General features: G+C 46.0%; 1 protein-coding gene across 1 annotated transcript; it reads right to left on the bottom strand.

The window, feature by feature from the left end:
- Window positions 1-288: 288 nt before the first annotated feature.
- On the bottom strand, window positions 289-27970 carry pomca (proopiomelanocortin a). The gene is made up of 3 exons (XM_060830721.1): window positions 27918-27970; window positions 20773-20929; window positions 289-1310 (listed from the first exon to the last, which is right to left on the bottom strand). The coding sequence occupies exons 2-3, from the start codon at window positions 20899-20901 to the stop codon at window positions 489-491; spliced, it is 951 nt and encodes a 316-aa protein (XP_060686704.1). The 5' UTR covers window positions 20902-20929; window positions 27918-27970; the 3' UTR covers window positions 289-488.

Below are 27970 nucleotides of genomic sequence, written 5' to 3'. Positions count from 1 at the left end.
GTTTTAAAAATATCCTAGTCACTGGTCTAGGCACTGGGAGGAATTGCATGGACTTTTGTTACTTTATTGTTTATTCCTAAAGTTAGGGGATTTGCATAATAATCCTGTAGAATACACAACTTTGGCATGTAATTAGTGGAATGAAGGGCTGCACAACTCATTTTACAACATAATGTACATAAAAATAATCACATCCCAGGAGATTGACTTGGTTTGCAAAAAAGAGTGTATTTTCCATCCTTCATTTACATATTGTACAGCTCAATAAATAGGAAAATCTTTGCACAGTCCATGATTGGGTCGCAGACTCATTGAAGCCTTTATGTACAATATTAACTCTTTTATTGATTGCTACATACAGTAAACCGCACAAGGTACATTGCACAGGTTCCTTTCTAGTTCAACAACAGCTTCTTAGAATTGTTATTGTAGATCTATAGACTGCTCCTATATCATACAGCTAAGAATCTTCATTGGGGTTTGCCTATCTATTGATTTTCAGCCTTCTTCTCATGGTCATCTTTGACAATGACATTCCTGAAGAGAGTCAGAAGTGGCTTTTGATCTCTCTCATCCCAAGACTTCATAAAACCTCCGTAACGCTTGTCTTTCAGTGGTATACTCCATCGGAAGTGGCCAAAATTGTAATCTTCCTCATCTTTTTTCGCCTCTTGTTCAGGGAAGCCATTGTCCATGTTTTCCTGGCGCACATCTTCAATGTTTAGAAACTGCAATGGCTGTAGATGCACACCATCAGGATCTAAACTCTGTGGTCCCCTGCCCCACCTGAAATGGTTCATTTTGTAATTCTTCTTCTCTTTCTTCTTGAGATCTTCCAGCATCTCCTCTTCACCTACTTCAGTAGGCTTTACTGGGTAGTCAAAATCAACAGATGCTTCACGCTTCAGTTCAGGACTCATATTCTCCAATGAATCATCATCAAAGCTATTTGGGTAGACTTTAATAGGCCTCTTCTTCCTGCCCATTGGCTTCCCCCAGCGGAAATGTTCCATAGAGTAGGATCTCTTATCATCCTCCCTAGGAAATGGAATTTCCATCTCCTCACCTTCTATCTGAGAGGTCTGGGACTCTATAGCAGGGAGGTTACTCAGGAATGCCAGAACAGGTTCATCTTCTCGTTTGTTGTCTGAAATCTCAGTGTTATTGCCTCTTTTTTTCCCAAATTTATTCCAGCGGAAATGGCCCATCACATAATTCCTGATGCTTTCTTCAATTGGCTGCAGGTGGCCATTTCCAGGATAGATTGGAGATTCAAGGGTCTTGTCCACTTTGCAGGCTTCAATACATTCCTGTTAAGAACAAATGGAAGATGAATTGTTACTTCCATGCACACATTTTTGATATACCTTGACTTGAACACAGAGTTTGTCAAAATATCATATCAGTGCAGGCCTCATGGATTCACAAAACTGGAACAGTGCAGAAGGAGGCCCATGTCCCATCATGTCTGCAACAACTCTCCAAATGAACACTTCGCTTTGTTCCATTAGACTGCTTTCTCCTGTTAAACCTGCACATAATTCCTTTTCAAATAGCCATCTAATTCCCTTTTGAATACCTACATTGAGTCATAGATTCATAGTCATAGAGATGTACAGCACGGAAACAGACCTTCAGTCCAACTCTTGCATGTTGACCAGATATCCTAAATTAATCTAGTCCCATTTGCCAGCACTTGGCCCTCATCCCTCTAAACCTTTCCTATTCATATATCCATCCAGATGCCTTTTAAATATAATTGTACCAGCCGCCGCCACCTCAGCTGACAGCTCATTCCATACACATACCACCATCTGCATGAAAAAGATGACCCTTAGGTCCCTTCTAAATCTTTCTCCTCTCACCTTAAACCTGTTCTGGATTCTCCTACCCTGGGGAAAGGACCTTGACTATTCACCCTATCCATGCCCCTCATAATTTTATAAACTTGTATAAAAGCTTCCAATAATCCAGGGAAAATAGACCCAGTCCTACCTCGCCTCTCCCTATGGCTTCAACGCCCCCTCCATCCCTGCAGCATCCTTTTAAATCCTTCTCAAGTTTCATAACATCCTTCCTATATCCGGAAGACCAGAATTAAACACAATATTCCAAAAGTGGCCTAACCAATGTCCTGTACAGTGGCAACATGACCTCCCAACTCCTGTACTCAATGCATTGATCATTAAAGGCAAGTATACCAAAACACCTTCTTCATTATCCTGTCCACCTGTGACTCCACTTTCAAGGAACTATGAACCTGCACCTGAAAGAACTTATCTCCATCACAACCTCAAAGCATTCCAGAATTGAAACACTGGCTGCGTAATAAAAACATTTCCTAATATCATTTTTGTTTTATTCACTAGTTATTTTAAATCTGTGTCCTCTGATTCTCAATCCTTTTATGAATGGCAATGGTTTCTCCCAATCTACACTGTTCGGGCCCATTGGGAGTTTGAAAACTTCTATCAAATCACCTCCCCCTAGCGAAAACAATCTCAGCTTTTCGTATTCCTCATCATTGAAATTCCATATCCGTGCAAATGCTATCATGGTCTCTTCTGCACTTCTCCAATGTGATCACAATCTTAAAGTATGGTGCACAGATCTGGGTGCAATCTCCAGCTGAGGTCAAATTAGTGTTTTAACAACGGAGGTCGCAGCACTGATCCTTGCTGATCACCAGTGATCATAAACTTCCAGTCAGAAAAACACCCCTCCATAAGTATCTTCCATGACCAAGCCAATTTGGTATCCAACTTGCCAACTCATCATAAATTCCGTGCAATAAAGGGGCCCAGTATTATTATCACTAGACTATCAATCCAGAAATTCAGATTATGTTCTGGGGACCTGGGTGTGAATGGCAGATGGTGGAATTTAAATTCAGTTTTAAAAATCTGGAATTAAAAATCTACTGATGACTATGAAATTATTTGTTGATTGTAAGAAAAATTCATTTCATTCACTGATGTCCTTCAGGGAAGGAAATCTATCATCCTCACCTGGTTGATTGAGATCAGTCACCTTAGCTCCAGGACATTTTTGCAGGAATTCCTCAGGGTAATGACCGCAGCTCAACCATCTTCAGTTGCTTCATCAATGATTTTCCTCCATCATAAGGTCAGAATTGGAGATGTTCACCAGTGGTTGTGCAATGTTCAGTATCATTTGTGACTCCTCAAGAAACTGAAGCAGTACATGTTCAAATGGAACAAGACCTGGACAATGTCCAGGTTTGGACTGACAAGTGGCAAGGAACATTCACACCACACAAATGCTAGGTAATGCCCATCATCATTTAGAGACAATCGAACCACTGTCACTTGATATTCGATGATGTTCCCATCACTGAGTCTCCCAGTATCAACATCCTGGAGTTACCATTGATGAGAAACTCAACTGGACTCGTCACATAAACACAGTGACTACAAGAATAGGTCAGAGACTAGGAATACTGTGGTGAGTATCATGGAATCCCTACAGTATAGAAACAGGCCCTTCAGCCCTCAAAGTCCACACCGACCCTCTGAAGAGTATCCTACCCAGTCCCATTCACCCGACCCAATTACTCTACATTTCCCCTGACTAATGCACCTAACCTATATATCTCTGAACACTGTGGGCAATTGAGCATGGCCAATTTACCTGACCTGCACATCTTTGGATTGTGGGATGAAGGCAGAGCACCCGGAGGAAACCTATGTAGACACAGGGAGTATGTGCAAACTCCACATAGACAGCGCCCGAGGCTGGGATCAAACCCGGGTCCTGGATGTTGTGAGGCATCCACAACCACTTCCATCTCGAAGGACGAGGGCAGCAGATACACATGAACCCCACTTTCAAGTTCCCCTCCAAGCCACTCACCATCTCAACATGGAAATCTATCATTGTTCCTTCGCTGTCACTGATGAAGGTCCTAGAATTCCCTCCCTCAGGGCATTGTGGGTCATTCCACAGCAGGCGGATTGCAGTGATTCAAGAAGGCAGCTCACCCCCACCTTCTCAAGGGGCAACTAGAGATGGCAGTAAATGCTGGCCAGCTAATGATGCTAACATCCCACAAATGAATAATCTTAAAAAATTGACTTTCTGGACCAGCCTATCATGAGGGACTTTGTCAAATACTTCAGTAAAGTCATGTAAATACCATCTACTGCCTAACCTTCATTAATCAATTACAAAAACTATTATTGTGAGATAAGGCCTCCTCTGCATAAAGGAGAAAGTGAGGACTGCAGATGCTGGGTTTCCAGAGTTGAAAAATGTGGTGCTGGAAAAACACAGCAGGCCAGGTGGCATCCGAGGAGCAGGAAAACCGACGTTTAAGGGCTTATGCCCAAAACGTCAATTCTCCTGCTCCTCGGATGCTGCCTGGCCTGCTGTGTTTTTCCAGCACCACATTTTTAAACTCCTCTGCATAAATTCATGCTGACTATTTCTAATAAGTCTATTTTTCTCAAATGCAAGTCAATCTTGTCCCTAAAAATCATCTCCAATAATTTCCCTCACAATGATGTGAGGCTCACTGGCCTATAATTTCCTAGATTATCTTTGTTGCTCTTCCAGAACAAAGGAACAATATTGGCTACGCCCCAGTCTTTTGGGAACTCACCTGTGGTTAAAGAGGACACAAAGATCTCTGTCAAGGCCCCACAAATCTCCTCCCTTGCCTCCTTCATTATTTTGGGATAGATCCAATCAGGCCCTAGGGATTTATCTATCTTAATATTTTTCAACACACTCAACACTTACTCCTTAATGTCAACAAGCCCTAAATTCATCATTATCCATGTACTTCTCCTTGGTGAACACCGATGCAAAGGACTCATTGAGAACCTCATCCATGTCTTCTGGCTCCACACATAAATTCCCACCTTTGTCCTTCCCTAATTACCCTTTTGCTGCTAACAGACATCAGAAATGCCTTGGGATTCTCCTTAATCCAATTTGCCAAAGATATTTCATGGTTCCTTCTACCCCACTAATTTTGTTTTTTACCTTCTGTTCTGCTTCCTTTATACTCAAGTACCTGGTTTGATTTCAGTTTCCTAAACCTTACATATGCTTCCATTTTCTTTTTAACTAAACTTAGATTTCTCAGCACCCAAGATTCTCAAATCTTGCTATCTTTATCTTTCATCCTCAGAGGAACAAGCAAGTCCTGAACTCTGGTCAACTGGCTTTTAAAGGATTCCAACATGTCAGGTGTGGATTTATCTTCAAACAGCTGGCCCTAATCCAATTTTTCCAGTTACTGCCTCATACTGTCATAATTAACCCTCCCCCATGTTAGCACTTTCACCCAAGAAGCAATCTTCTTTTTTATAATTATCCTAGAAGTAATGGAATTATGATCACTATTGCCAAAATGCTATCCCACTAAAACTTGGATCACCTAGCCCATAGTTCATAGCGTTCAGAAAAGACATATTCCAATGAGGAAGAAGGAGTTTAGAATGGGTATAAGCCAACCACAGTTAACCAGGGAAATTAAGAATAGTATAAGAATTAAATTTTTTTTAAAACACATTAAATATGGTAAAGATTAATAATAAGCAAGAGGATTAAGAGAGTTTTAAAAGCTACCAAAAAATGACTGAAAAAGATTTTGAGGGTAAACTTGCAAGTAATATTAAGGCAGACAGCAAGAGCTCAGAGTCAGAGAGTCCTGCAGCATGGAGACAGGCCCTTTGGCCCAAACTGCTCCATGCCAACCAAATTTTCCCTCAATGCTAACTCAATTTCCCTGCACTTGGCCCATATCCTTCTAATCCTTTTCTATCCATGTATTTGTCCAAATGCTTTTTAAATGTTGTTAATGTACCCGCCTCAACCACTTCCGCTGGCAGCTCATTCCATATGCGCCCCACCCTCTATTTAAAAGAGTTGGCCCTCAGGTTCCCTTTTATTCTTTCCCTTCTAACCTTAAACTGATGCCCTCTAGTCCTCAATTCCCCAACCCTGGGAAAAAGACTGAATGTATTCACCCTATCCATGCCTCTCATGATCTTATACACGTCTATAAGAACCCTCCTCAGTCGCCTATGTTCTAAAGAAAAACCTCCTGGCTTGTCCAACTTCTCCCGATAGCTCAGACCATTGAGTCCAGGCAACATCCTTGTAAATTTCTTCTTATAACAAGGTGACCAAAACTGAACACAATGCGCCAAGTGCAGCCTCACCAACGTCCTGTCTAACTGCAACATAACTTCCCAACTCCTATACTCAATGTCCTGACTGATGCAGGCCGGTGTTCCAAAGCCTCCTTCACTACCCTGTCTACCTGGGACTCCAAGGTCGCTCTGTTCCACTACACTCCTTAAGGCCCTGCCATTCACTATGAAACTCCGACCTTGATTTGATTTTCCAAAATGCAAGAGCTAACACTTATCTATATTAAACTCCATTTACCATTTCTTGGCCCACTTCCCCAGCTGATCAAGGTCCTGCTGCAATTTCTGATAACCTTCCTCACTGTCCACAATCCCGCCTACTTTAGTGTCATTAGCAAACTTACTAATCATTCCTCGGACATTCTCATCCAAATCATTGATATAGATAACAACCAGTTACCTTTTAAATAACTAAAAGGAAGAGACAAGCTAAAGTAAACATAGGCTCCTTAGTGATTGAGGGGCATAAGTTTTAGAGAAGAAGATATTAATAGTTCTCCAAAATTACTAAATATTCTGTACACCTTTGTTTACTCTGATCTGCCTGTACTGCTCGTAAACAAAGTATTTCACTGTGCTTCAGTATATCAATAAATCAAACTGAACATGGTTTTATGAAATGGGAATCATACCTGACAAATTTACTATAACTCTTTGAATGGGTAACAAGTTGGATATGGAGAAGCAGTGGATGTAATCTATTTGGATTTTCAGAAAGCATTTGATAAGGAGCCACACATTAGACTACTTAACAAGAGCATGGCTAGGCGGTAGACTAATTCATATTTGACTTGATTTATTATTGTCACATGTACAAAGAAACAGTGAAAAGTATCGTTGTGCATGCTAACTTGACAAATCGTGCATTATGCAAGTACATCAGCATAACAGAACCGAATGCAGAATATGGTGCTGTAGCCACAGAAAAAGTGCAAAGAAAAATCTCTACATATATGTGAAGGTCTGTTCATAAGTCTGGTAACTGTTGGCATGTGGTTTCACACTTTTTTATTTATTTTATTTATTTATTTTCACATGTATCTTGTTACAAAATACAGTGAAATGTGTTGTATAGTGTTGCCACTTTCTGGCGCCATCGTAAAACACAGAAAAATAAACCAAAACATAGAATATAAAGGCAGAAAAATGAAGAAATAAAGAAAGTGTTCACCTTTATAGTCCTTCTTGTTCAGTGTTCAGTCATGCACCTGGTAGCCGGGCATGAGTCCAGGTGGCACGTTGGCTCAGTGGTTAGCACTGGAGCCTCACAGCACCAGGGACCCGGGTTTGATTCCAGGGTCGGGCAGCTGTCTGTGTGGCAGCACGTTCTCTCCGTGTCTACGTGGGTTTCACCTGGATGCTCCGGTTTCCTCCCACAAGCCAAAGATTTGCAGGTTCGCTGAATTGGCCATGCTAAATTGCCCATAGTGTTCAGGGATGTGTAGGTTAGGTGCATTAGTCAGGGGTAAAGGGTGAGTAATAGGGTTGGGGAATTGATCTGGATGGATTACTCTTTGGAGGGTCAGTGTGGATTTGTTGGGCCAAATGGCCTGTTTCCACACTGTAGGGATTCTATAGTCTATGATGTCACCATGCTGCTGCTACTGGAGCAAAAGTCACCAGTCATCAGTGCCAACTCACCTCCACCAATGCCCTCAACACTATCAGTTCCTACTGGATCTTGCCAATGCAGACCTCACTGATGCTGCTGGGTACCACACCAGCCCGAGCTCAACTCTGCTTTGAGTCCATTGCTGATGCTGCCAGCTCTCATACTGAGCCCAAATTCACCCCCACCACCTCCATGAATCTGTGCTGGAAGCAGACAGCACTAATAACCCAAACTCAATTCCATAATAGCAGCTAAGTGTCAATGCTAGGACCACCTTGACAATGCAGAAGCTGCTGGGGACCTAAGCTCACATTCAATACCACTGCCATGAGTCCGTATTGGGGTTGAGCCTACTCAAGTCTGCATTGCAAGGCCCACTCAGAACTGCTAAAGCCATCACCATGACCAAGCTCATCACCAAGAGGTAAGTAAATGAAAATAGCAGAGAGAAAAGAAAACAAGAGGAGAGAGAAAAAGGAAAGAAACGTAAAGAAAAGCAGACGGTATGACCCCCACCTGCACCACAGCATCATTGATACAGACAGGGGCGTGTCCTCTACCCTGCTTCCTGAGAGCCAGCAGCTTTGTTTGGCTGACATTGAGGGAGAGATTGTTGTCTTAACACCATGTAAGTAAACTTTCTATCTCTTTCCTGTACTCGATCTTGTTGGTATTTGAGATCTGGTTCACTATGGTGGTGTCATCAGCAAATTTGTATATGAAGTTTGAGTTGAATTTGGTGAGTGTAAAATGAGTACAGTAAGGGGCTGAGTACACAGCCGTGCAGGGCATTAGTGTTGAGGATTATTGTGGAAGAGATGTTGTCACCCATCATTACTGATTGCAGGCTGTGGGTCAGGAAATCCAGGATCCAGTTACAGCGGGGTTGGGGGTGGGGGAGCACAGTCTGAGGTCTCAGAGTTTGGAGATGAGTTTTGTTGGAACTATGATGTTGAAGGTGGAGCTAAAATCAATAAATAGGAGCCAATAATAGAAGACAGAGAGTTGAGATAAAGGAGGCATTTTCAGGGTAACAACCTGTAACTAGTGCCACAGGGATCAATGCAGGGGCCACAGTTATTTACAATATATATTATTGACTTGAATGTGGAAAATGAAAGTACTATACCCAAGTTTGCGGATGACATAACAATAGGTTGAAAAGAAAGTGGTGAAGGTGACACAAAGAGTCTGCAGAGGAACAAAGAGAGGTTGAGCAAGTGGACAAAAACATGGCAGATGGAATATAATATGGGGAAATGTGAGGTTATGCAGTTTGGCAGGAAGAAGAGAGGAGTTGAATATTATTTAAATAGAGAAAAAAAACTGCAGAAAGCTACAGAAATGAAGGATTTGAGAGTCCTTGTCCATGCATCAACAAAAGCTATTATCCAACTTCAGTGGGTAATAGGAAAGGAAAAAGGAATTTTGGCCTTGGTTTCAAAATAAACATGTTATAAAAGTATGGAGAGTTTTAAAAATTATAAAAGATACTAGTCAGACCACAGCTGGAATACGATGGACATTTTTGTGCCCCTTCTGTAAGGGTGCAGTCCAGAGAAGATGCACAAGGCTGATACCCAGATTCGAGGCACTGACTCATGAAGAAAAGTTAGGAAGGTTGGGCCTATACTCATTCAAGTTTAGAGGATCAAGAGGAGACCTTAATTAAACAGCGAAAAATCCACAGTGGCCTTGGCAGGGAAAATGAAGAAAGGTTGTTTCCCCTTTTATTAATAGTCGCAGACCAGGGAGTGTAACCTCAGAGTGATGGTTTACCATTTAAGACAGAGATAAAAAGGAATTTCTTCTCTCAGTGGTTGGAAAGTCTATGAATTCTTTACCACATAGGGCTTTGAAGATTAATTTGTTAAGTATAATCAAGGCTAAGGTAGACAGCTTTCTAATCTTTAAGGTAATCATGATTATGAAAAGGCTGGAAAGTGAGTTGAGGGTAATCAGATCAGCCATGATCTCACTGAATGGTGGAGAGGATTCAATGGGCCAAGTGTCATTTCTGCTCCAATGTCATAAGGTCTTATACCTTTGCTCCTATAATTCAAGTCATTGATGTAAACTGTAAAAGGTTAAGGCCCTGGCACAGACCTCTGCAAGACTCTTCATCCTGCTCTCAGAAAGAGACCCTCTTATACGTTCTCTCTGTTATGCATACTCCCTCAAGAGCTTTTATTTTCTGAGATAATCTTTGATGTGGCACCTTTTTAAATATCTCAAGAATCATTTTTAACATCTCGGAAGCTGTCAAACTTTGCCTGGAATTCAACGACTGACCCCCTGCAGCTCCATAGGATAGAGAATTCCAAAGATTCACCACCCTTTCACCAGTGAAGAGGTTCCTCCTCAACACCGTCCGAAATGACTTACCTTTTATTCTGAGACTGTGACCCTGATTCTAGAATAGCCCACCCCAGCTCTCCTCCCACAAGCAAATCAGTTTGATTGAGGTCACCTCTTCTACTTCTAACCTTTGGAGGTCCAACCTTTATAGGACAAAATGGAGTTACAGGCAAAAACCCTCAGAACACTTAAAATTTACTTGAATTGTGCACTTGAAGTGCTGAAACTTTCTGGGTACAGATCAAATGCTGGAAGGTAGGATTGATTGCTTGACTGCTTCTCAACTGACAAAACCATTAAGGACCAAATGGGTACATTCCATGTTATACATTTCTGTGAGTTTGATGAGGCATAACGGGAATGTGAGAAAGACCATTTTACGCCCCAAGTGGTAATAACCTGGCACCTACAAAATTGGTGAGATGGAGAATAACACTGATTTCAAAAGGAAATCAAATGGTACCTTCAGGAAATAAACTTGCAGGGTAGAGGAATGAGATTGGACTGCTTACATAGTCCTTATATGTGCTCCATTTGGAGGTATGGGCTAAGTAGTGCTATGGGAGAGCACAGCAGGTCAGGCAGCATTCGAGGAGCAGGGAAATTAATGTTTCCAGCTTTTGTCTGCGACATCGATTTTCCTGCTCCTCAGATGCTGCCTGACCTGCTGTGCTTTTCCAGCACCACTCTGATCTAGACTCTGATCTCCAGCATCTGCAGTCCTCACTTTCACCTCCTTCAGTGCTATAGCCACTCTATACAGTACATGGATGCTATGATTATGACACAGGGACAAGTAACCCTGCCATTGAGTGTGGGTAGGTTACAAAGTTGTGGAAGGAAGGGAATCGGGATCAATCCCTTGCCAGGAAAGGCTGAGGCACTTGGGGCTGTCCTCATTGGAGAAAAGAAGGTTTAGGGGAGATTTGATAGAGGTGTACAAGATGATTAGGGGTTTAGATAGGGTTGACAGTGAGAACCTTTTTCCGCTAATGGAGTCAGCTGTTACTAGGGGACACAGCTTTAAATTAAGGGGTGGTAGGTATAGGACAGATGTTAGGGGTAGATTCTTTACTCAGTGGGTTGTGAGTTCATGGAATGCCCTGCCAGTAGCAGTGCTGGACTCTCCCTCTTTATGGTCATTTAAGCGGGCATTGGACAAGCATATGGAGGTTATTGGGCTAGTGTAGGTTAGGTAGGCTTCAGTCGACGCAACATCGAGGGCCGAAGGGCCTGTACTGCGCTGTATTTTTCTATGTTCTATGTTCTATCTCATTCACATCTGTGCCATTGGACTTTAAGTTAGGGTTAGAAAGACAAGCTCAGGGGCAAGGATCCAACTTCAATGTATTTTAATTCATTCATGGGATGTGGGCAATACTGGCTGGGCCAGCATTTCTTGCCCTTGGAAGATGGTGGTGAGCTGCTCTCCTGAACCACTGCAGTCCATATCGTGTGGGTGCACTCATAGTGCTTTTTGGAAGTAAGTTCCATAGACCCATAGACCACAATCAGTAAGAATAGGTGGCATCTCCTCCACCCTAATCCTCAACACCAGAGCCCCGCAAGGCTGCATACTCAGCCCCCACTACTGTACTCCTTATACACTGTATTGCAAAACTCTGCCCCAACTCCATTTAAACGTTTACTGATGACACCATCGTTGTAGGGAGGATCTCACAAAATGATGAAATAGAATACAGGAAAGAAGTAGAGAGCTTAGCAGCATGATGCAAAGGCAATCATCTCTCCACCAACATCAACAAAACAAAGGAGTTAGTAATTGACTTGAGGAAGTGGAGTGGAGGGCACATCCCTGTTTGCATATTGGTACTGAGCTGGAGATACTCATGAGTGTCAAGTTCTTGTGAGTGACGATCACTGACAATCTATCCTAGTCCACCCATGCCGATCTAATGGTCATGAAAGTACAACAAATTCTTTGCTTCCTCTTGAGATTAAGGAAATTTCACATGTCCAAAAGGACGAGAACTGTCTTAGTTTTAACAGAGTTGTGAATGAAGATAAGGGAGGCCCACAGCTTAAGGTGCCAAACTAGAGCAGGGCCAATTTTGGGGGCATTAGGATCTAGCAGAGGTTGATGGGTGAGTTTCTTAAAAGGAAAAGGAGTGACTAACAAATGGGACTCTTTTAATAGTATGATATCAAGAGTGCAGGGACAGAATGTCCCTATTGGCTGAAGGTTAAAAACTGGCAGGTTTAGGGATCCCTGGATGACGAGGGCTATTGAGGCACTGGTCAGGAAAAAGAAGATGGCATACATTGGGTTTAAGCTATTGCTCAAAAGTGAATCCCCAGATGACTACAAAAACTGTAGAAGCACACTTCAGAGGGAAATCAGAAAAGCAAAAAGAGGGGATGTGCTGGACCTGGCAGATCAGGTTAAAGATAATCCCAAGAGGCTCTACAGCTGTATTAAGAGTAGAAGAGTGGATAGGGAGAGAATTGGTTCCCTTAAAGACCAGCTTGACCATCTATGTGTGGAGCCAAAGGAGATGTAGGAGATTTTTAATAAATGTTTCTCCTCAGTGATTACTAAGGAGAGAATCATGGAGACTAAGGAAATAAGAGAAACAATTGGGGATGTTTTGGGACACATACATGTCACCAGAGGGAAGGCGTTTGCAGCTGTAAAACACATTAAAGTAGATAAAGCCCTGGGCCTGATCAAATCCATCCTTAGACATTGTTGGAAGCTGGGGAAGAAATTGCAGAGGCCCTTGCAAAGATTTTTGCTTCGTCTTTAGCCTCTGGTGACGTTCCTGAAAACTGGAGGGTGGCCAATGTTGTTCTACTTTTAAGAAAGGTAGGAAAGACAAGCCAGGGAGTTACAGGCCAGTGAGCCTGACATCAGTGGGAGGCAAGTTGTTGCAAACTGAGGGACAGGATCAACCAATATTTGGATAGTCAAGACCTGATTAGGGATAGCCAGCATGGATTTTGTACATGGGAAGTCATGCCTGATAAATCTTTTAGAGTTTTTTGAAGAGACAACCAAGAGGATGGTGACATCTTGCAAAATGTCCAGATTACAGAGGAGGAAGTGCTGGATGTCTTGAAATGGTTAAAGGTGGATAAATCCCCAGGGTTTGATCAGCTGTACCTGAGAACTCTCTGGGAAGGTAGAGAAGTGGTTGCTGGGCCTCGTGCTGAGATATTTGTATCATCGATAGTCACAGGTGAGGTGCCGGAAGACTGGAGGTTGGCACTGTTTAAGAAGGGTGGTAAAGACAAGCCAGGGAACTGTAGACCGGTGAGCCTGACCTCGGTGGTGGGCACGTCGTTGGAGGGAATCCTGAGGGACAGGATGTACATCTATTTGGAAAGGCAAGGACTGATTCAGGATAGTCAACATGGCTTTGTGGGTGGGAAATCATGTCTCACAAACTTGATTCAGTTTTTTGAAGAACTAACAAAGAGGATTGATGAGGGCAGAGCAGTAGATGTGATCTATATGGACTTCAGTAAGGCGTTCGACAAGGTTCCCCATGGGAGACTGATTAGCAAGGTTAGATCTCACGGAATACAGGGAGAACGAGCCATTTGGATACAGAACTGACTCAAAGGTAGAAGACAGAGGGTGGTGGTGGAGGGTTGTTTTTCAGACTGGAGGCCTGTGACCAGTGGAGTGCCACAAGGATCGATGCTGGGACCTCTATTTTTGTCATTTACATAAATGATTTGGATGCGAGCATAAGAGGTACAGTTAGTAAGTTGGCAGACGACACCAAAATTGGAGGTGTAGTGGACAGCGAAGAGGGTTACCTCAGATTACAACAGGATCTGGACAAGATGGGCCAATGGGCTGAGAAGTGGCAGATGGAGTTTAATTCAGATAAATGTGAGGTGCTGCATTTTGGGAAAACAAATCTTAGCCAGACTTATACACTTAATGGTAAGGTCTTAGGGAGTGTTGCTGAACAAAGAAACCTTGGAGTGCAGGTTCATTGCTCCTTGAAAGTGGAGTCACAGGTAGATAGGATAGTGAAGGAGGCATTTGGTATGCTTTCCTTTATTGGTCAGAGTATTGATATAGGAGTTGGGAAGTCATGTTGCGGCTGTACAGGACATTGGTTAGGCCACTATTGGAATATTGCGTGCAATTCTAGTCTCCTTCCTATCGGAAAGATGTTGAGAAACTTGAAAGGGTTCAGAAAAGATTTACAAGGATTTTGCCAGGGTTGGAGGATCTGAGCTACAGGGAGAGGCTGAACAGGCTGGGGCTGTTTTCCCCAGAACGTCGGAGGCTGAGGGGTGACCTTATAGAGGTTTACAAAATTATGAGGGGCATGGATATGATAAATAGACAAAGTCTTTTCCCTGGAGTCGGGGAGTCCAAAGCTAGAAGGCATAGGTTTAGGGTGAGAGAGGAAAGATATAAAAGAGTCCTAAGGGGCAACCTTTTCAAGCAGAGGGTGGTACTTGTATGGAATGAGCTGCCAGAGGATGTGGTGGAGGCTGGTACAATTGCAACATTTAAGAGGCATTTGGATGGGTATATGAATAGGAAGGGTTTGGAGGGATATGGGCCAGGTGCTGGCAGGTGGAGCTAGATTGGGTTGGGATATCTGGTTGGCATGGATGGGTTGGACTGAAGGTGCTGTACATCTCTATGACTCTATGACTCTAGCACAGGTGAGAGGAAAGCAATGGATATTGTCTGTACAGACTTTAGTAAGACCTTTGATAAAGTCCCATATCACAGGCTAATTGTGAAGGTTAGGTCGCATGGAATCCAGGCAGAGCTAGCTAATTAGATTCAAAATTGGCTTGATGGTAGGAAGCAGAGGATGATGTTTGAAGGTTGTTTCCTGGACTGGAGACCAGTGACTAGCGCTGTGCCACAAGGAAGGTGCTGGGACCTTTGCTATTTGTTATTTTCATACATAATCTGGATGTGGATGTACAAGGCATAATTAGTAAGTTTCTAGATTAGAGTTGCACTGGAAAAGCACAGCAGGTCAGGCAGCATCTGACGAGCAGGAAAATCAACATTTTGGGCAAAAGTCCTTCATCAGGAAGGATTAATAAGCTTGTAGATGATTCATAATTAGGAGGTATCGATAGCGAGGGAAGTTATCAAAATTTCCAGAGGGATCTTGATCATTTAGGGAAGTGGGCTGAGGGTTGGTAAAAGCAATTCAATACAGACAAGTGTAAGGTGTTGCATTTTGGAAAATCAAGCCAAGTGAGGAGTGTAGTGGAACAGAGGGACTGAGGAATACACATACATAGTTCGTTAAAAGCAGTGTCTGAGATAGACAAAGTGGTGAAGAAGGTATTTAGCATGCTAGCCTTCATCAGTCGGGGCATTGAGTACAGGGATTGTTACAGTTGCATAGGTCATTAGTGAGGCCACACTTAGAGCATTCTGTACAGTTTCGGTCACCTTGTTATTGGAAAGACAATAACAAACTGGAAAATGTGACAATGCTGCTCCTTTAACAAGGTTACGTTGGTCCTTGTTTTATTCCAAAAGGAATTGTAAAAGGCAGAGGTGCTGATATAGCTACCAGAGACTGCCCAAGTCAGCAATAAGGGAATGCCTTTCAGTTTTTTTAGAACAGTTACACAATGAAAGGGGAGAGGCCAATTCTCCCAGCTCTGGGGTTTGTTTAGTTTGGGAGGGACAGAGGATCCATGCTTCAGCAAATCCTCTCTCTCTAACATCACTCCTGTGAGAACCCGGGCTTGAATTTACCTTTTTTTTGCCAAGGGGTGTGTTTATGGGGATGTTGCAAGAAATTGGAATAGCATCATTAAGAGTTGGTTGGTTTTTCAGATAGGTGAAGTTATTCCATATTCTGTTCTTTTTTGTTTGTGTTTCATTTGGTGGTCTGTAAGTGAATTCTATTTGTTTAAATCTGAGTAGTTTGACCAGCTGCATCACTCCTGGAATAACCATCCTGCCCTAAAACAACTCAAATAGGTCAGTTCTGGGTGACCTTCTGGAAAGGTTTTGAGGGGGTCTGGCCTCAAGTTGCCAGGACTCGGAGGCTTGAGTTATAGGGAGAGGATGGCCAGAAGAGGACTTTATTCCTTGGAACATAGGAGAATGATGGGTCACCTTACTGACGTGTATAAAATTGTGAGGGGCATTTTGTTTTTTTCCCAGGGATGGGGAATTGAAAACCAGAGGGCATCGGTTTAATGTGAGAGGGGAAAGATTTAACAAGGACCTGAGGGGCAACGTCTTCATGTAGAGAGTGGTGCATCATTACTGTCAGGGGATGGAAAGGGAACCAACAGGCAGTGCAGGGATCCCCTGTGGCCGTTCCCCTCAATAACAAGTATAGTGTTTGGATACTGGTGGAGGGAACGACTTGCCAGGGGTAAGCCATGGGGTACAGGTCTCTGGCACAGAGTCTGTCCCTGTTGCTCAGAAAGGAAAGGTGGAGATGAGCAGAGCATTAGTCATTGGGGACTCCATAGTTAGGGGGACAGACAGGAAGTTCTGGGGGATCAAGAGAGACTCACAATTAGTGTGTTGCCTCCCAAGTGCCAGGGTTCATGATGTCTTGAATTGTGCTTTCGGGATCCTTGAGGGGGAGGGAGAGCAACCCCAAGTCATGGTCCACATAAGCACCAACGACATAGTAGGAATAGGGATGGGGATTTAAGGTAGAAATTCAGGGAACTAGGGTGGAAGCTTAGAGCTAGAACAAACAAAGTTGTTATCTCTGGTTTGTTGCCCATGCCACATGCAAGTGAGGTGAGGAATAGAGAGAGAGAGAGGAGTTGAACACGTGGCTACAGGGATGGTGCACGAGGGAGGGTTTCAGATGCCTGGATAATTGCAGCTTATTCAGGGGTACGTGGGACCTCTACAAACAGAATGGGTACCAATCTCCTGCCGGGGGAGAATTTGTTAATGCTCTTTGGGAGAGTTTAAACTTATTCAGCAGGGAATTGGGAACCTGAATTGTAGTTCCAGTGTCCAGGAGGTTGAGAGTAATGAAGTCAAAAATATGGTTTCAAGGTCACAAAAGTTCACTGGCAGGCAGGAAGGTGGTTTGAAGTGTGTCTACTTTAACACCAGGAGCATCCGGAATAAGGTGGGTGAACCTGCAGCATGGGTTGGTACCTGGGACTCCGAAGTTTTGGCCATTTTGGACACATGATTAGAGCAGGAACAAGAATGATTGTTGCAGATTCTGGAAATCAGATATTTCGGTAAGAACAGAGAATATGGTTAAAAAAGGGGGAGGTATGGCATTGTTAGTCAAGGACAGCATTACTGTGGCAGAAAGGATGTTTGAGGACTCGTCTACTAAGGTACTATGGACTGAGGTTAGAAACAGGAAAGGAGAGGTCACCCTGTTGGGAACTTTCTATTGGCCTCCGAGTAGTTCCAGAGATGTAGAGGAAAGGATTACAAAGATGATTCTGGATAGAAGCAAGGATAACAGGGTAGTTGCTATGGGGGCTTTAACGTTCCAAAATTTGACTGGAAATAGATTAGGTTCCCTACAATATGGAAACAGGCCCTTCAGCCCAACAAATCCACACCAACCCTCCAAAGAGTAACCCTCCCCGACCCATTCCCCTACCCTATATTTACCCCTAGCTAATGCACCTAACACTATGGGCAATTTAGCATGGCCAATTCACCTGACCTGTGAGAGGAAACCCACGCAGACACGGGGAGAATGCGCAAACTCCACACGGACAGTCACCCGAGGTGGGAATCAAACCTGGGTCCCTGGGACTGTGAGGAAGCAGTGCTAACCACCGAGCCACCATGCCGCCCCAAAACTATAGTTCGAGTACTTTAGATGGATCAGATTTTGTCCAATGTGTGTAGGATGGTTTCCTGACACAGTATATAGACAGGCCAACAAGGGGTGAAGCCATATTGGATTTGGTATTTGGGAATGAAACTGACCAAGTGTTAGATTTGGAGGTAGGTAAGCACTTTAGTGATATTGACCACAATTCAGTTATGTTTAGTTTAGCGATGGGAAGGGAGAGGTATATACTGTTATTGCTGCGAGAAAGGTAATTATGATGCGATTAGGCAAGATTTAGGATGCATAGGATGGGGAAGGAAACTGCAGGGGATGGGCACAATTGAAATCTGGAGCTTATTCAAGGAACAGCTACTGCATTCCTTACTGGATTTCAGTAAGGAATTTGATAACGTTCCCATGGTAGGCTATTGCACAAAATATGGACGCATGGGATTGAGGGTGATTTAGCAGTTTGAATCAGAAATTGGCTAGCTGATAGAAGACAGAGGATGGTAGTTATTGGGAAATGTTCATCCTAGAGTTCAGCTAGTGGGTACTGCAAGGATCTATTTTAGGGCCACTGCTGTTTGTCATTTTTATAAATGACCGAGATGAGAGGGTAGGAGGATGAGTTAGTAAATTTGCCGATGACACTAGGGTCAATGGAGTTGTAGATAGTGCTGAAGGATGTTTTAGGTTACAGAGGGACATGGATAAGCTGCAGAGCTGGGCTGAGAGGTGGCAAATGGAGTTTAATGTGGAAAAGTGTGAGATGATTCACTTTGGAAGGTGCAACAAGAATAGTTGACTGGGCTAACGGTAAGATTCTTGGTAGTCGATGAGCAGAGAGATCTCGCTGTCCTGAAAGTTGTCACCCAGGTCGATAGGGTTGTTAAGAAGGCATATGTTGTGTTAACGCTTATTGTTCGAGGGATTGAGTTTCGGAACCATGAGACCCTGTACAAGATACTGGTGCGGCCACATTTGGAGTATTGTGTAAAGTTCTGGTCACCACATTATACAAAGGATGTGGAAACTTTAGCAAAGATTCAGAGGAGATTTACTCGGATGTTGCCTGGTATGGAGGGAAGGTCTTACGAGGAAAGGCTGAGGGACTTGAAGCTGTTTTCATTAGAGAGAAGAAGGTTGAGAGGGGACTTAATTGAGATATATAAGATAATCAAGAGGGTTAGATAAGGTGGACAGTGAGAGCCTTTTTCCTCAGATGGTGATGGCTAGCACAAGGAGACATAGCTTCAAACTGAGAAATTACAGATATAGGACAGATGTCAGAGGTCGTTTACTCAGAGAGTAATAAGTGTGTGGAACACTCTGCCTGCAAAAGTAGTAGACTCGCCAACTTTAAGGACATTTAAATGGTCATTGGATAGACATATGGATGAAAATGGAATAGTGTAGGGTGGATGGGCTTCAGATTGGTTCCACATTTCAATGCACCATCAAGTGCCAAAGGGCCTATACTGAACTGTCATGTTCTACATTCAATGTTCTGTGTTCTATGTATGGAATGGTCTGCCAGAGAAAATGGTTAAGGCAGGTACAATAGCAACGTTTTTTTTTAAATTTGGATTGGTACAAGGCTGGGAAAGGGTTTAGTGGGATATGGCCAAAATGCAACAACGGGAACTAACTGAGTGGACACAATGGTCAGCGTGGACCAGTTTGGGCTGAAAGACCAGTTTCCATGCTATAATAATCTATGGTTCTATGACTCTAACCAATTTTTATAGATACACCATAGAAAGCATCCTATCCTAACGCATTGTAGCTTGGTTTGGCAAGACTGCAAGAAACTACAAAGTTGTGAACACAGTCCAGTGCATCTCGCACACCAGCCTTCCATCAGCTTGGTTTTTCTCCATGGATGCTGCCTGACCCACTGTGATCTCCAGCACGTTTGTTTTCAGTACAGGTTCCAGCATCTGCAGCAATTTGCTCCTACATTGTGTTTAATGAACTGCCATGTCTCTTTGAGGAATACCCACCCTGAAGAAGCTTTGCTCTTCTGTCTGACAGAAATTCTGATCGTCTGTCCCCTCCACACTTCATGTCAGCTCTGATGAAGTCACCTTGACTGGAAACATGAGCTTGCTTTCTCTTCCTGGGAGCGACCTGACCCACTGTGATCTCCAGCATTTTTTGTACCTAGAACATTACCCAGCTCTCTGGATTAATAGTCTGGTGATAATATTACGAGGCCACCACCCTAACCACAATAAGTGGGTGAGGCCATGAAGTGATTTCCACATGATGGTTGTGTTAAATTCATGCTGTTGCCAATGAAAGGGCGAATGTAGGTCAACAAACTCATGGGTGAAAGGTAAGTGGTTATATTTAGATACTTGGTTAGAGACAAAAAAAGGTGCAGATGCAGAAATCCAAAATAAACAGGCAGGAAGCTGGAAGAAGACAGCGAGCCAGGCAGCATCAGGTGGGGGAGAAGTCGACATTCCTGAGTAAGGGTTATACCTGAACCATATATTTCTCCACCTCTTGATGCTGCCTTCCTTGCTGTGTTCCTTCAGCCTCCTGCTTGTCTACTTTAGATATTTGGCAGCAGAATTTTAAATGGGCAGAATGTGAGAGTTGAAAACTTGCATGAGGATTTCCACTATAGATGAGCTGGTGGTGGGCAATGCTTTTATGATGAAGACAATAAGTAGCCCAGAGCTCAGCTGGATGTTAAATAGAACTGAAAGGTGCTAAACAATGTTCAGTCAGTGACCAGAATAATACTCAGGGATTACTGACCCAAGGTTCAGTCAAGAATGGAGACAATGACTTCAGTTTCTCCAACGGTAATTGCAGTGAGTGATTGTGTGAGTATTTTAGTTGGATTCTTGCTTACCATCACTTTTGGAGTTGAAAACAGCTTCTTGCACTTGCTTTGGTCCCAGCAATCCCCCAGCTGGCCAGATGTCAGAGTCCACGCCATGCTGAACATCACCAGGATACTTCTCCATGTGGACTGCTGCATGATAGTCAGGTCTCAGGAGCAGAAATTCCTTCCAGCAAAGAAAACAGGAAATGACATGGGTCAGAAACCCTTCCCCAGTACACTGTGCCTCATGCTACAGACCCATCTTGTCTATTGTGGTCAGTTCTGCTCAGCCACTGAAAGAGACTTAACCATGATGGGCAGACCTGAGGGAATCTCTGAAAGTCAGAGTGTGAGTTATAGCTCATTTGGCTAAGAGTTAACTGAAGAATGACTCTTACTACGTAGATCCAATCCCTGTCCTGACTGAGGTAAGGACCTATATTTTGGGGGCTGTATTCTTGCCATATCCCATTGCAACATAACAGCATGAACTACATGATGTAGCCCTGAGTAAATGACAACGGCAGAGAAAGCCCTATCCTGACCAACCACCAGCTACCCCCAAGTGGAGACTTCTTGCCTCTGGAATCATTTGAAAGCTGCCACATCCTTCATCCACTTTGATTAGATGCTATCCATAGCTTTAAACTCCCTGACAGCTTTGACATTCCCCACAGCAATGGCCAGAGAAAGAGAGTGGGACTTTTCACTCTGGAGATGACCATATGAAGGTAAGTATGATGGTTAAAACTCCAATTTAACGTGGATATTCATTTAAGAAAAAATAAATGGCAGATAAAGACTAATCGAAGAGGAATAAACCTCCAGAGAGAGTGAATGAAGATGCTGTGAAACCTTTGAAATACACCTTTGATTTCTCTAGTTGGGGTGGGGTGCCAGGGTCTGTGGGTGGGTTAATGCCCCTTATCCTTAAATGATGACCGCTGGTTCTGGATTCACTAACATCAGGAACATCCTTCCTGCATGTAACCTGTCCATAATATTTATAAAATATACGTAGGTGATTTAGATGAGGGAACTAAATGTGTTATCTCCAAGTTTGCAAATGATACAAAGCTAGGTGGGAAAATGCTGAGATGTTGAAGTGTGATTTGGACAGGCTGGGGGAGTGGCCTAAATTTAGGATAATGTTGACAAATGTGAGGTTATCCACTTTAAAAGCAAAAAAGGAAAACTGGTTTACATCTGAATGGTGATAGATTGAGAAAGGGGGAAGTGCAATGAGACAAAGAACAAAGAACTCAGAGCAAAGCATAATATAGCACAGGAACAGGCCCTTCAGCCCTCCAAGCCTGCACATTTTTCCCTTTCATACTAAAACTACCTTCACTTACAGGATCCGTCTCCCTCTATTCCCTTCCTATTGGTGTATTCCAGGTGCCTCTTGAATGCTACTAATGCGCCTGCTTCCACCATCTCCCTGGCAGCGTGCCATACCTATCCTTCATTCTTGTAGAAACGTGCTGCTCCTGAACTCTTATCAACTACCAGATGAAATATTCCTACATGTCCAATGCAGATTTACTCTCAAACAATTGACTCCAATTAAAATTCTCCAGTTCCTACTTAATATGGTTGTAGTTTGCCTTCCTCCAATTTAACACCTTTACCCAAGGACTGCTGTTATCCTTATCCATGAGTATCTTAAAGCCAACTGTATAATGGTCACTACTCTCAAAATGCTCCCCCACTGAAACTTCAGTCACCTGGCCGGGCTCATTTCCCCAAACCCCTTCCCTTGCTGGACAGTTTATATACTGGAAGAAAGTGGGGACTGCAGATCTATTTCCATGCTGCACATCTCGATGACTCTAGACTAGACTAGACTAGACTTACAGTGTGGAAACAGGCCCTTCGGCCCAACAAGTCCACACCGACCCGCCGAAGTGCAACCCACCCGTACCCCTACATTTACCCCTACCTAACACTACGGGCAATTTAGCATGGCCAATTCACCTGACCCGCACATCTTTGGACAGTGGGAGGAAACCGGAGCACCCGGAGGAAACCCACGCAGACACGGGGAGAACGTGCAAACTCCACACAGTCAGTCGCCTGAGACGGGATATGAACCTGGGTCTCAGGCGCTGTGAGACAGCAGTGCTAACCACTGTGCCACCGTGCCGCCCACACTCTAAGTCTCCTTAATCAGAATAATATCATAGTTTCAAGTACTAACCAAACTCTAACTTCATCTATATTGCCTATTATACATTTCACAATGAAACACATGTTTTTCAGACACCTCCCCTGCTGTTTTAGCAGCATTTCCTGCCTGTTCTTGTTCTTAGTAATGTTGCCTTGGTTTCTACCTCTGCATCTACCGCTCTACTGCTCTGGTTCCAAGTCCCCCTGCCACAATAGTTTAAACCCTCCCCAATCACTCTACCAAGTACCCCCTCAAGGTTATCAGTCCCAGTCCTGCCCCGGTGTAACCTGTCCCAGCCCTGCCCCGGTGTAACCTGTCCCAGTCCTGCCCCGGTGTAACCTGTCCCAGCCCTGCCCCGGTGTAACCTGTCCCAGTCCTGCCCCGGTGTAACCTGTCCCAGCCCTGCCCCGGTGTAACCTGTCCCAGTCCTGCCCCGGTGTAACCTGTCCCAGCCCTGCCCCGGTGTAACCTGTCCCAGCCCTGCCCCGGTGTAACCTGTCCCAGCCCTGCCCCGGTGTAACCTGTCCCAATCCTGCCCCGGTGTAACCTGTCCCAGCCCTGCCCCGGTGTAACCTGTCCCAGTCCTTCCCCGGTGTAACCTGTCCCAGCCCTGCCCCGGTGTAACCTGTCCCAGCCCTGCCCCGGTGTAACCTGTCCCAGTCCTGCCCCGGGGTAACCTGTCCCAGTCCTGCCCCGGTGTAACCTGTCCCAGTCCTTCCCCGGTGTAACCTGTCCCAGCCCTGCCCCGGTGTAACCTGTCCCAGCCCTGCCCCGGTGTAACCTGTCCCAGTCCTTCCCCAGTGTAACCTGTCCCAGTCCTGCCCCGGTGTAACCTGTCCCAGTCCTGCCCCGGTGTAACCTGTCCCAGTCCTTCCCCGGTGTAACCTGTCCCAGCCCTGCCCAGGTGTAACCTGTCCCAGTCCTGCCCCGGTGTAACCTGTCCCAGCCCTGCCCCGGTGTAACCTGTCCCAGCCCTGCCCCGGTGTAACCTGTCCCAGCCCTGCCCGGTGTAACCTGTCCCAGCCCTGCCCCGGTGTAACCTGTCCCAGCCCTGCCCCGGTGTAACCTGTCCCAGCCCTGCCCAGGTGTAACCTGTCCCAGCCCTGCCCCGGTGTAACCTGTCCCAGCCCTGTCCCGGTGTAACCTGTCCCAGCCCTGCCCGGTGTAACCTGTCCCAGTCCTTCCCCGGTGTAACCTGTCCCAGTCCTGCCCTGGTGTAACCTGTCCCAGTCCTGCCCCGGTGTAACCTGTCCCAGCCCTGTCCCGGTGTAACCTGTCCCAGTCCTGCCCAGGTGTGACCTGTCCCAGTCCTGCCCCGGTGTAACCTGTCCCAGCCCTGCCCAGGTGTGACCTGTCCCAGTCCTGCCTAGGTGTAGAGGTCCCACCTCCCCCAGAACCGGTTCAATGTGTCACATACCTGAAACCCTCCCCTCATACCATCGTTCCAGCCACATGTGCATCCTATATATATTGCTGATTCTCCTCTGACTAGCTTGTGGCAGTAATCCTGAGATAACAACATTTGAGGTGCACATTTCACGGATCTCATCCTTTTTAACCAATGTCATTAGTACCAACATGTATCTCGATCGCTGGTTGTTCATCCTCCCCCTTCAGAATGTCTCGCAACTGCCCCAAGACATCCAGGACCCGGGCACGAGGGAGGCAACACACCATCCTGGACTCATTTGCAGACACAAAAATGACTATCCACTTCCCCTATGATTGAATCCCCTAGAACTATACCATGTGCATACCGATGTCACCCTCACCCTGCAGGAGAGCCAATCATGGTGCAAGAGTTTGCCTGATACTGTTATCCCCGAGATGCCATTCCCCTCGACAGCATCCAAAACGGTAAGTGTGTTTTGCAGGGAAATAGCCACAGGAGATTCCTGTACTGCCTGTGTAGCCCTCCTGCTCACCCATTCCCTTCCTGTGGAGTTTGACTCTGCGGTGTGACCACCTCGCTATCTGTAATACTCACCACCTCAGAAATGTTACTCAATGTCCACAGACGCTGCTCCAACTCCGAACTCGGACATCTAGGAACTACAGCTGAATGCACGTCTTACACGCATGCAGCTCCCTGGCCCTGTTAATGTGCCCAGCGTCCCACATATAGACAGACAAGCAGACTATGGTTTAGGGGTCTCCTAATATGTCTTACCCCTTAATGTAAATTAATTGGTAAAATATTAAATATATTTAAAAATAATCTGGACAGCAGTCTGTGGGGTGTGGGGTGTAGGAGAGACAGGACAGCAGGATGTGGGGTGTAGGAGACACTGGACAGTAGCTTGAGGGGTGTAGGGTGTAGGAGAGACTGGACAACAGGGTGTGCGGTGCAGGAGAGACTGGACAGCAGGGTGTAGGGTGTAGGAGAGACAGGACAGCAGGGTGTGGGGTGTAGGAGAGACAGGACAGCAGGGTGTGGGGTGTAGGAGAGAGTGGACAGCAGGGTGTAGGGTGTAGGAGAGAGTGGACAGCAGGGTGTAGGGTGTAGGAGACACTGGACAGTAGCTTGAGGGGTGTAGGGTGTAGGAGAGACTGGACAACAGGGTGTGGGGTGCAGGAGAGATTCGACAGAAGAGCATGGCGTGTGGAGTATTGGAGAGTTTGGACAGCAGGGCGTGGGGTGTAGGAGAGAGTCGACAGCAGGGTGTGGGGTGTAGGAGAGACTGGACAGGAGGGTGTGGGCTGTGGGGTGTAAGAGAGACTGGACAGCAGGGTGTGGGGTGTAGGAGAGACTGGACAGCAGGGTGTGGGGTGTAGGAGAGACTGGACAACACAGTGTGGGGTGTGGGGTGTAGGAGAGACTGGACAGGAGGGTGTGAGGTGTGGGAGAGACTGGACAACAGGGTGTGTGGTGTGGGGTGTAGGAGAGTCTGGACAGCAGGGCGTGGGGTGTAGGAGAGAGTGGACAGTTGGGTGTGGGGTGCAGGGTGTAGGAGAGACTGGACAGCAGGGTGTGGGGTGTCGGAGAGACTGGACAGCAGGGTGTGGGGTGCAGGGTGTAGGAGAGACAGGACAGGAGGGTGTGGGGTGTGGGGTGTAGGAGAGACTGGACAGGAGGGTGTGGAGTGTGGGGTGTAGGAGAGACTAGACAGCAGGGTGTGGGGTGTAGGAGAGACTAGACAGCAGGGTGTGGGGTGTGAGGTGTGGGGTGTAGGGGAGACTGGACACCAGGGTGTGGAGTGTCGGAGAGACAGGACAGCAGAGTGTGGGGTGTAGGAGAGACTGGACAGCAGGGTGTGGGGTGTGGGGTGTAGGAGAGACTGGACAGCAGGGTGTGGGGTGTGGGGTGTACGAGAGACTGGACAGCAGGGTGTGGGGTGTGGGGTGTACGAGAGACTGGACAGCAGGGTGTGGGGTGTGGGGTGTACGAGAGACTGGACAGCAGGGTGTGGGGTGTGGGGTGTACGAGAGACTGGACAGCAGAGTGTGGGGTGTGGGGTGTAGGAGAGACTGGACAGCAGGGTGTGGGGTGTGGGGTGTAGGAGAGACTGGACAGCAGGGTGTGGGGTGTCGGAGAGACTGGACAGCAGGGTGTGTGGTGTGGGATGTAGGAGAGACTGGACAGCAGGGTGTGGGGTGTAGGAGAGACTGGACAGCAGGGTGTGGGGTGTAGGAGAGACAGGACAGCAGGGTGTGGGGTGTAGGAGAGACTGGACAGCAGGGTGTGGGGTGTAGGGGAGACTGGACACCAGGGTGTGGGGTGTGGGGTGTAGGAGAGACAGGACAGCAGGGTGTGGGGTGTAGGAGAGACTGGACAGCAGGGTGTGTGGTGTGGGATGTAGGAGAGACTGGACAGCAGGGTGTGGGGTGTGGGGTGTGGGGTGTAGGAGAGACTGGACAGCAGGGTGTGGGGTGTAGGAGAGGCTGGACAGCAGGGTGTGTGGTGTGGGGTGTAGGAGAGACTGGACAGCAGGGTGTGGTGTGTGGGGTGTACGAGAGACTGGACAACAGGGTGTGGGGTGTAGGAGAGACTGGACAACAGGGTGTGGGGTGTACGAGAGACTGGACAACAGGGTGTGGGATGTAGGATGTAGAAGAGACTGGACAGCAGGGTGTGGGGTGTAGGGTGTAGGAGAGTCTGGACAGCAGGGTGTGGGGTGTGGGGTGTGTGGTGTGGGGTGTAGGAGAGACTGGACAGCAGGGTGTGGGGTGTAGGGTGTAGGAGAGTCTGGACAGCAGGGTGTGGGGTGTGGGGTGTGTGGTGTGGGGTGTAGGAGAGACTGGACAGCAGGGTGTGGGGTGTAGGGTGTGGGGTGTAGGAGAGACTGGACAGCAGGTTGTGGGGTGTAGGATGTAGGAGAGACTGGACATCAGGGTGTGGGGTGTGGGGTGTGGGGTGTAGGAGAGACTGGATTGCAGGGTGTGGGGTGTAGGAGAGGCTGAACAGCAGGGTGTGGGGTGTGGGGTGTAGGAGAGACTGGATAGCAGGGTGTGGGGTGTAGGAGAGGCTGGACAGCAGGGTGTGGGGTGTGGGGTGTAGGAGAGACTGGATAGCAGGGTGTGGGGTGTAGGAGAGGCTGGACAGCAGGGTGTGGGGTGTGGGGTGTAGGAGAGACAGGACAGCAGGGTGTGGGGTGTAGGAGAGAGTGGACAGCAGGGTGTGGGGTGTGGGGTGTAGGAGAGACAGGACAGCAGGGTGTGGTGTGTGGGGTGTAGGAGAGACTGGATAGCAGGGTGTGGGGTGTGGGGTGTAGGAGAGACTGGACAGCAGGGTGTGGGGTGTAGGAGAGAGTGGACAGCAGGGTGTGGGGTGTGGGGTGTAGGAGAGACAGGACAGCAGGCTGGGACAGTGCTGCAGTATTGGTGAGATAAGTCAGGACAGGAATATCTGGATGATCTTACAAATGTCCAGGACGTATGCAATAAATGCTGAAACATAAGAGACCTGTAAGAATTTCAGTGTATTTACGCTAGTCACTATTAAACAAGTCACCAATATCTCCCCCATTATGAATAAATAGAAAGTAAGTCCTGATTCTCTTACCTGTTCTGGCTGTGACGAGACTTCGAGTGGAAGCTCTGTCCCTATATCTGCTT

Source organism: Hemiscyllium ocellatum, chromosome 10 (genome assembly GCF_020745735.1).
Source record: "Hemiscyllium ocellatum isolate sHemOce1 chromosome 10, sHemOce1.pat.X.cur, whole genome shotgun sequence".
Taxonomy (NCBI): Eukaryota; Metazoa; Chordata; class Chondrichthyes; order Orectolobiformes; family Hemiscylliidae; genus Hemiscyllium; species Hemiscyllium ocellatum.
Note: the sequence above shows the minus strand (reverse complement) of the source record. Positions and strands in the feature narration are given on the sequence as shown.

Excerpts from the sequence above, each read along its gene's own strand:
- pomca (XM_060830721.1), bottom strand. The coding sequence starts at position 20,901 with ATGCAGCAGTCCACATGGAGAAGTATCCTGGTGATGTTCAGCATGGCG. Across the intron at positions 1,311-20,772 it reads TTTCAACTCCAAAAGTGATG|GAATGTATTGAAGCCTGCAA; the intron begins GTAAGCAAGAAT and ends TGTTCTTAACAG.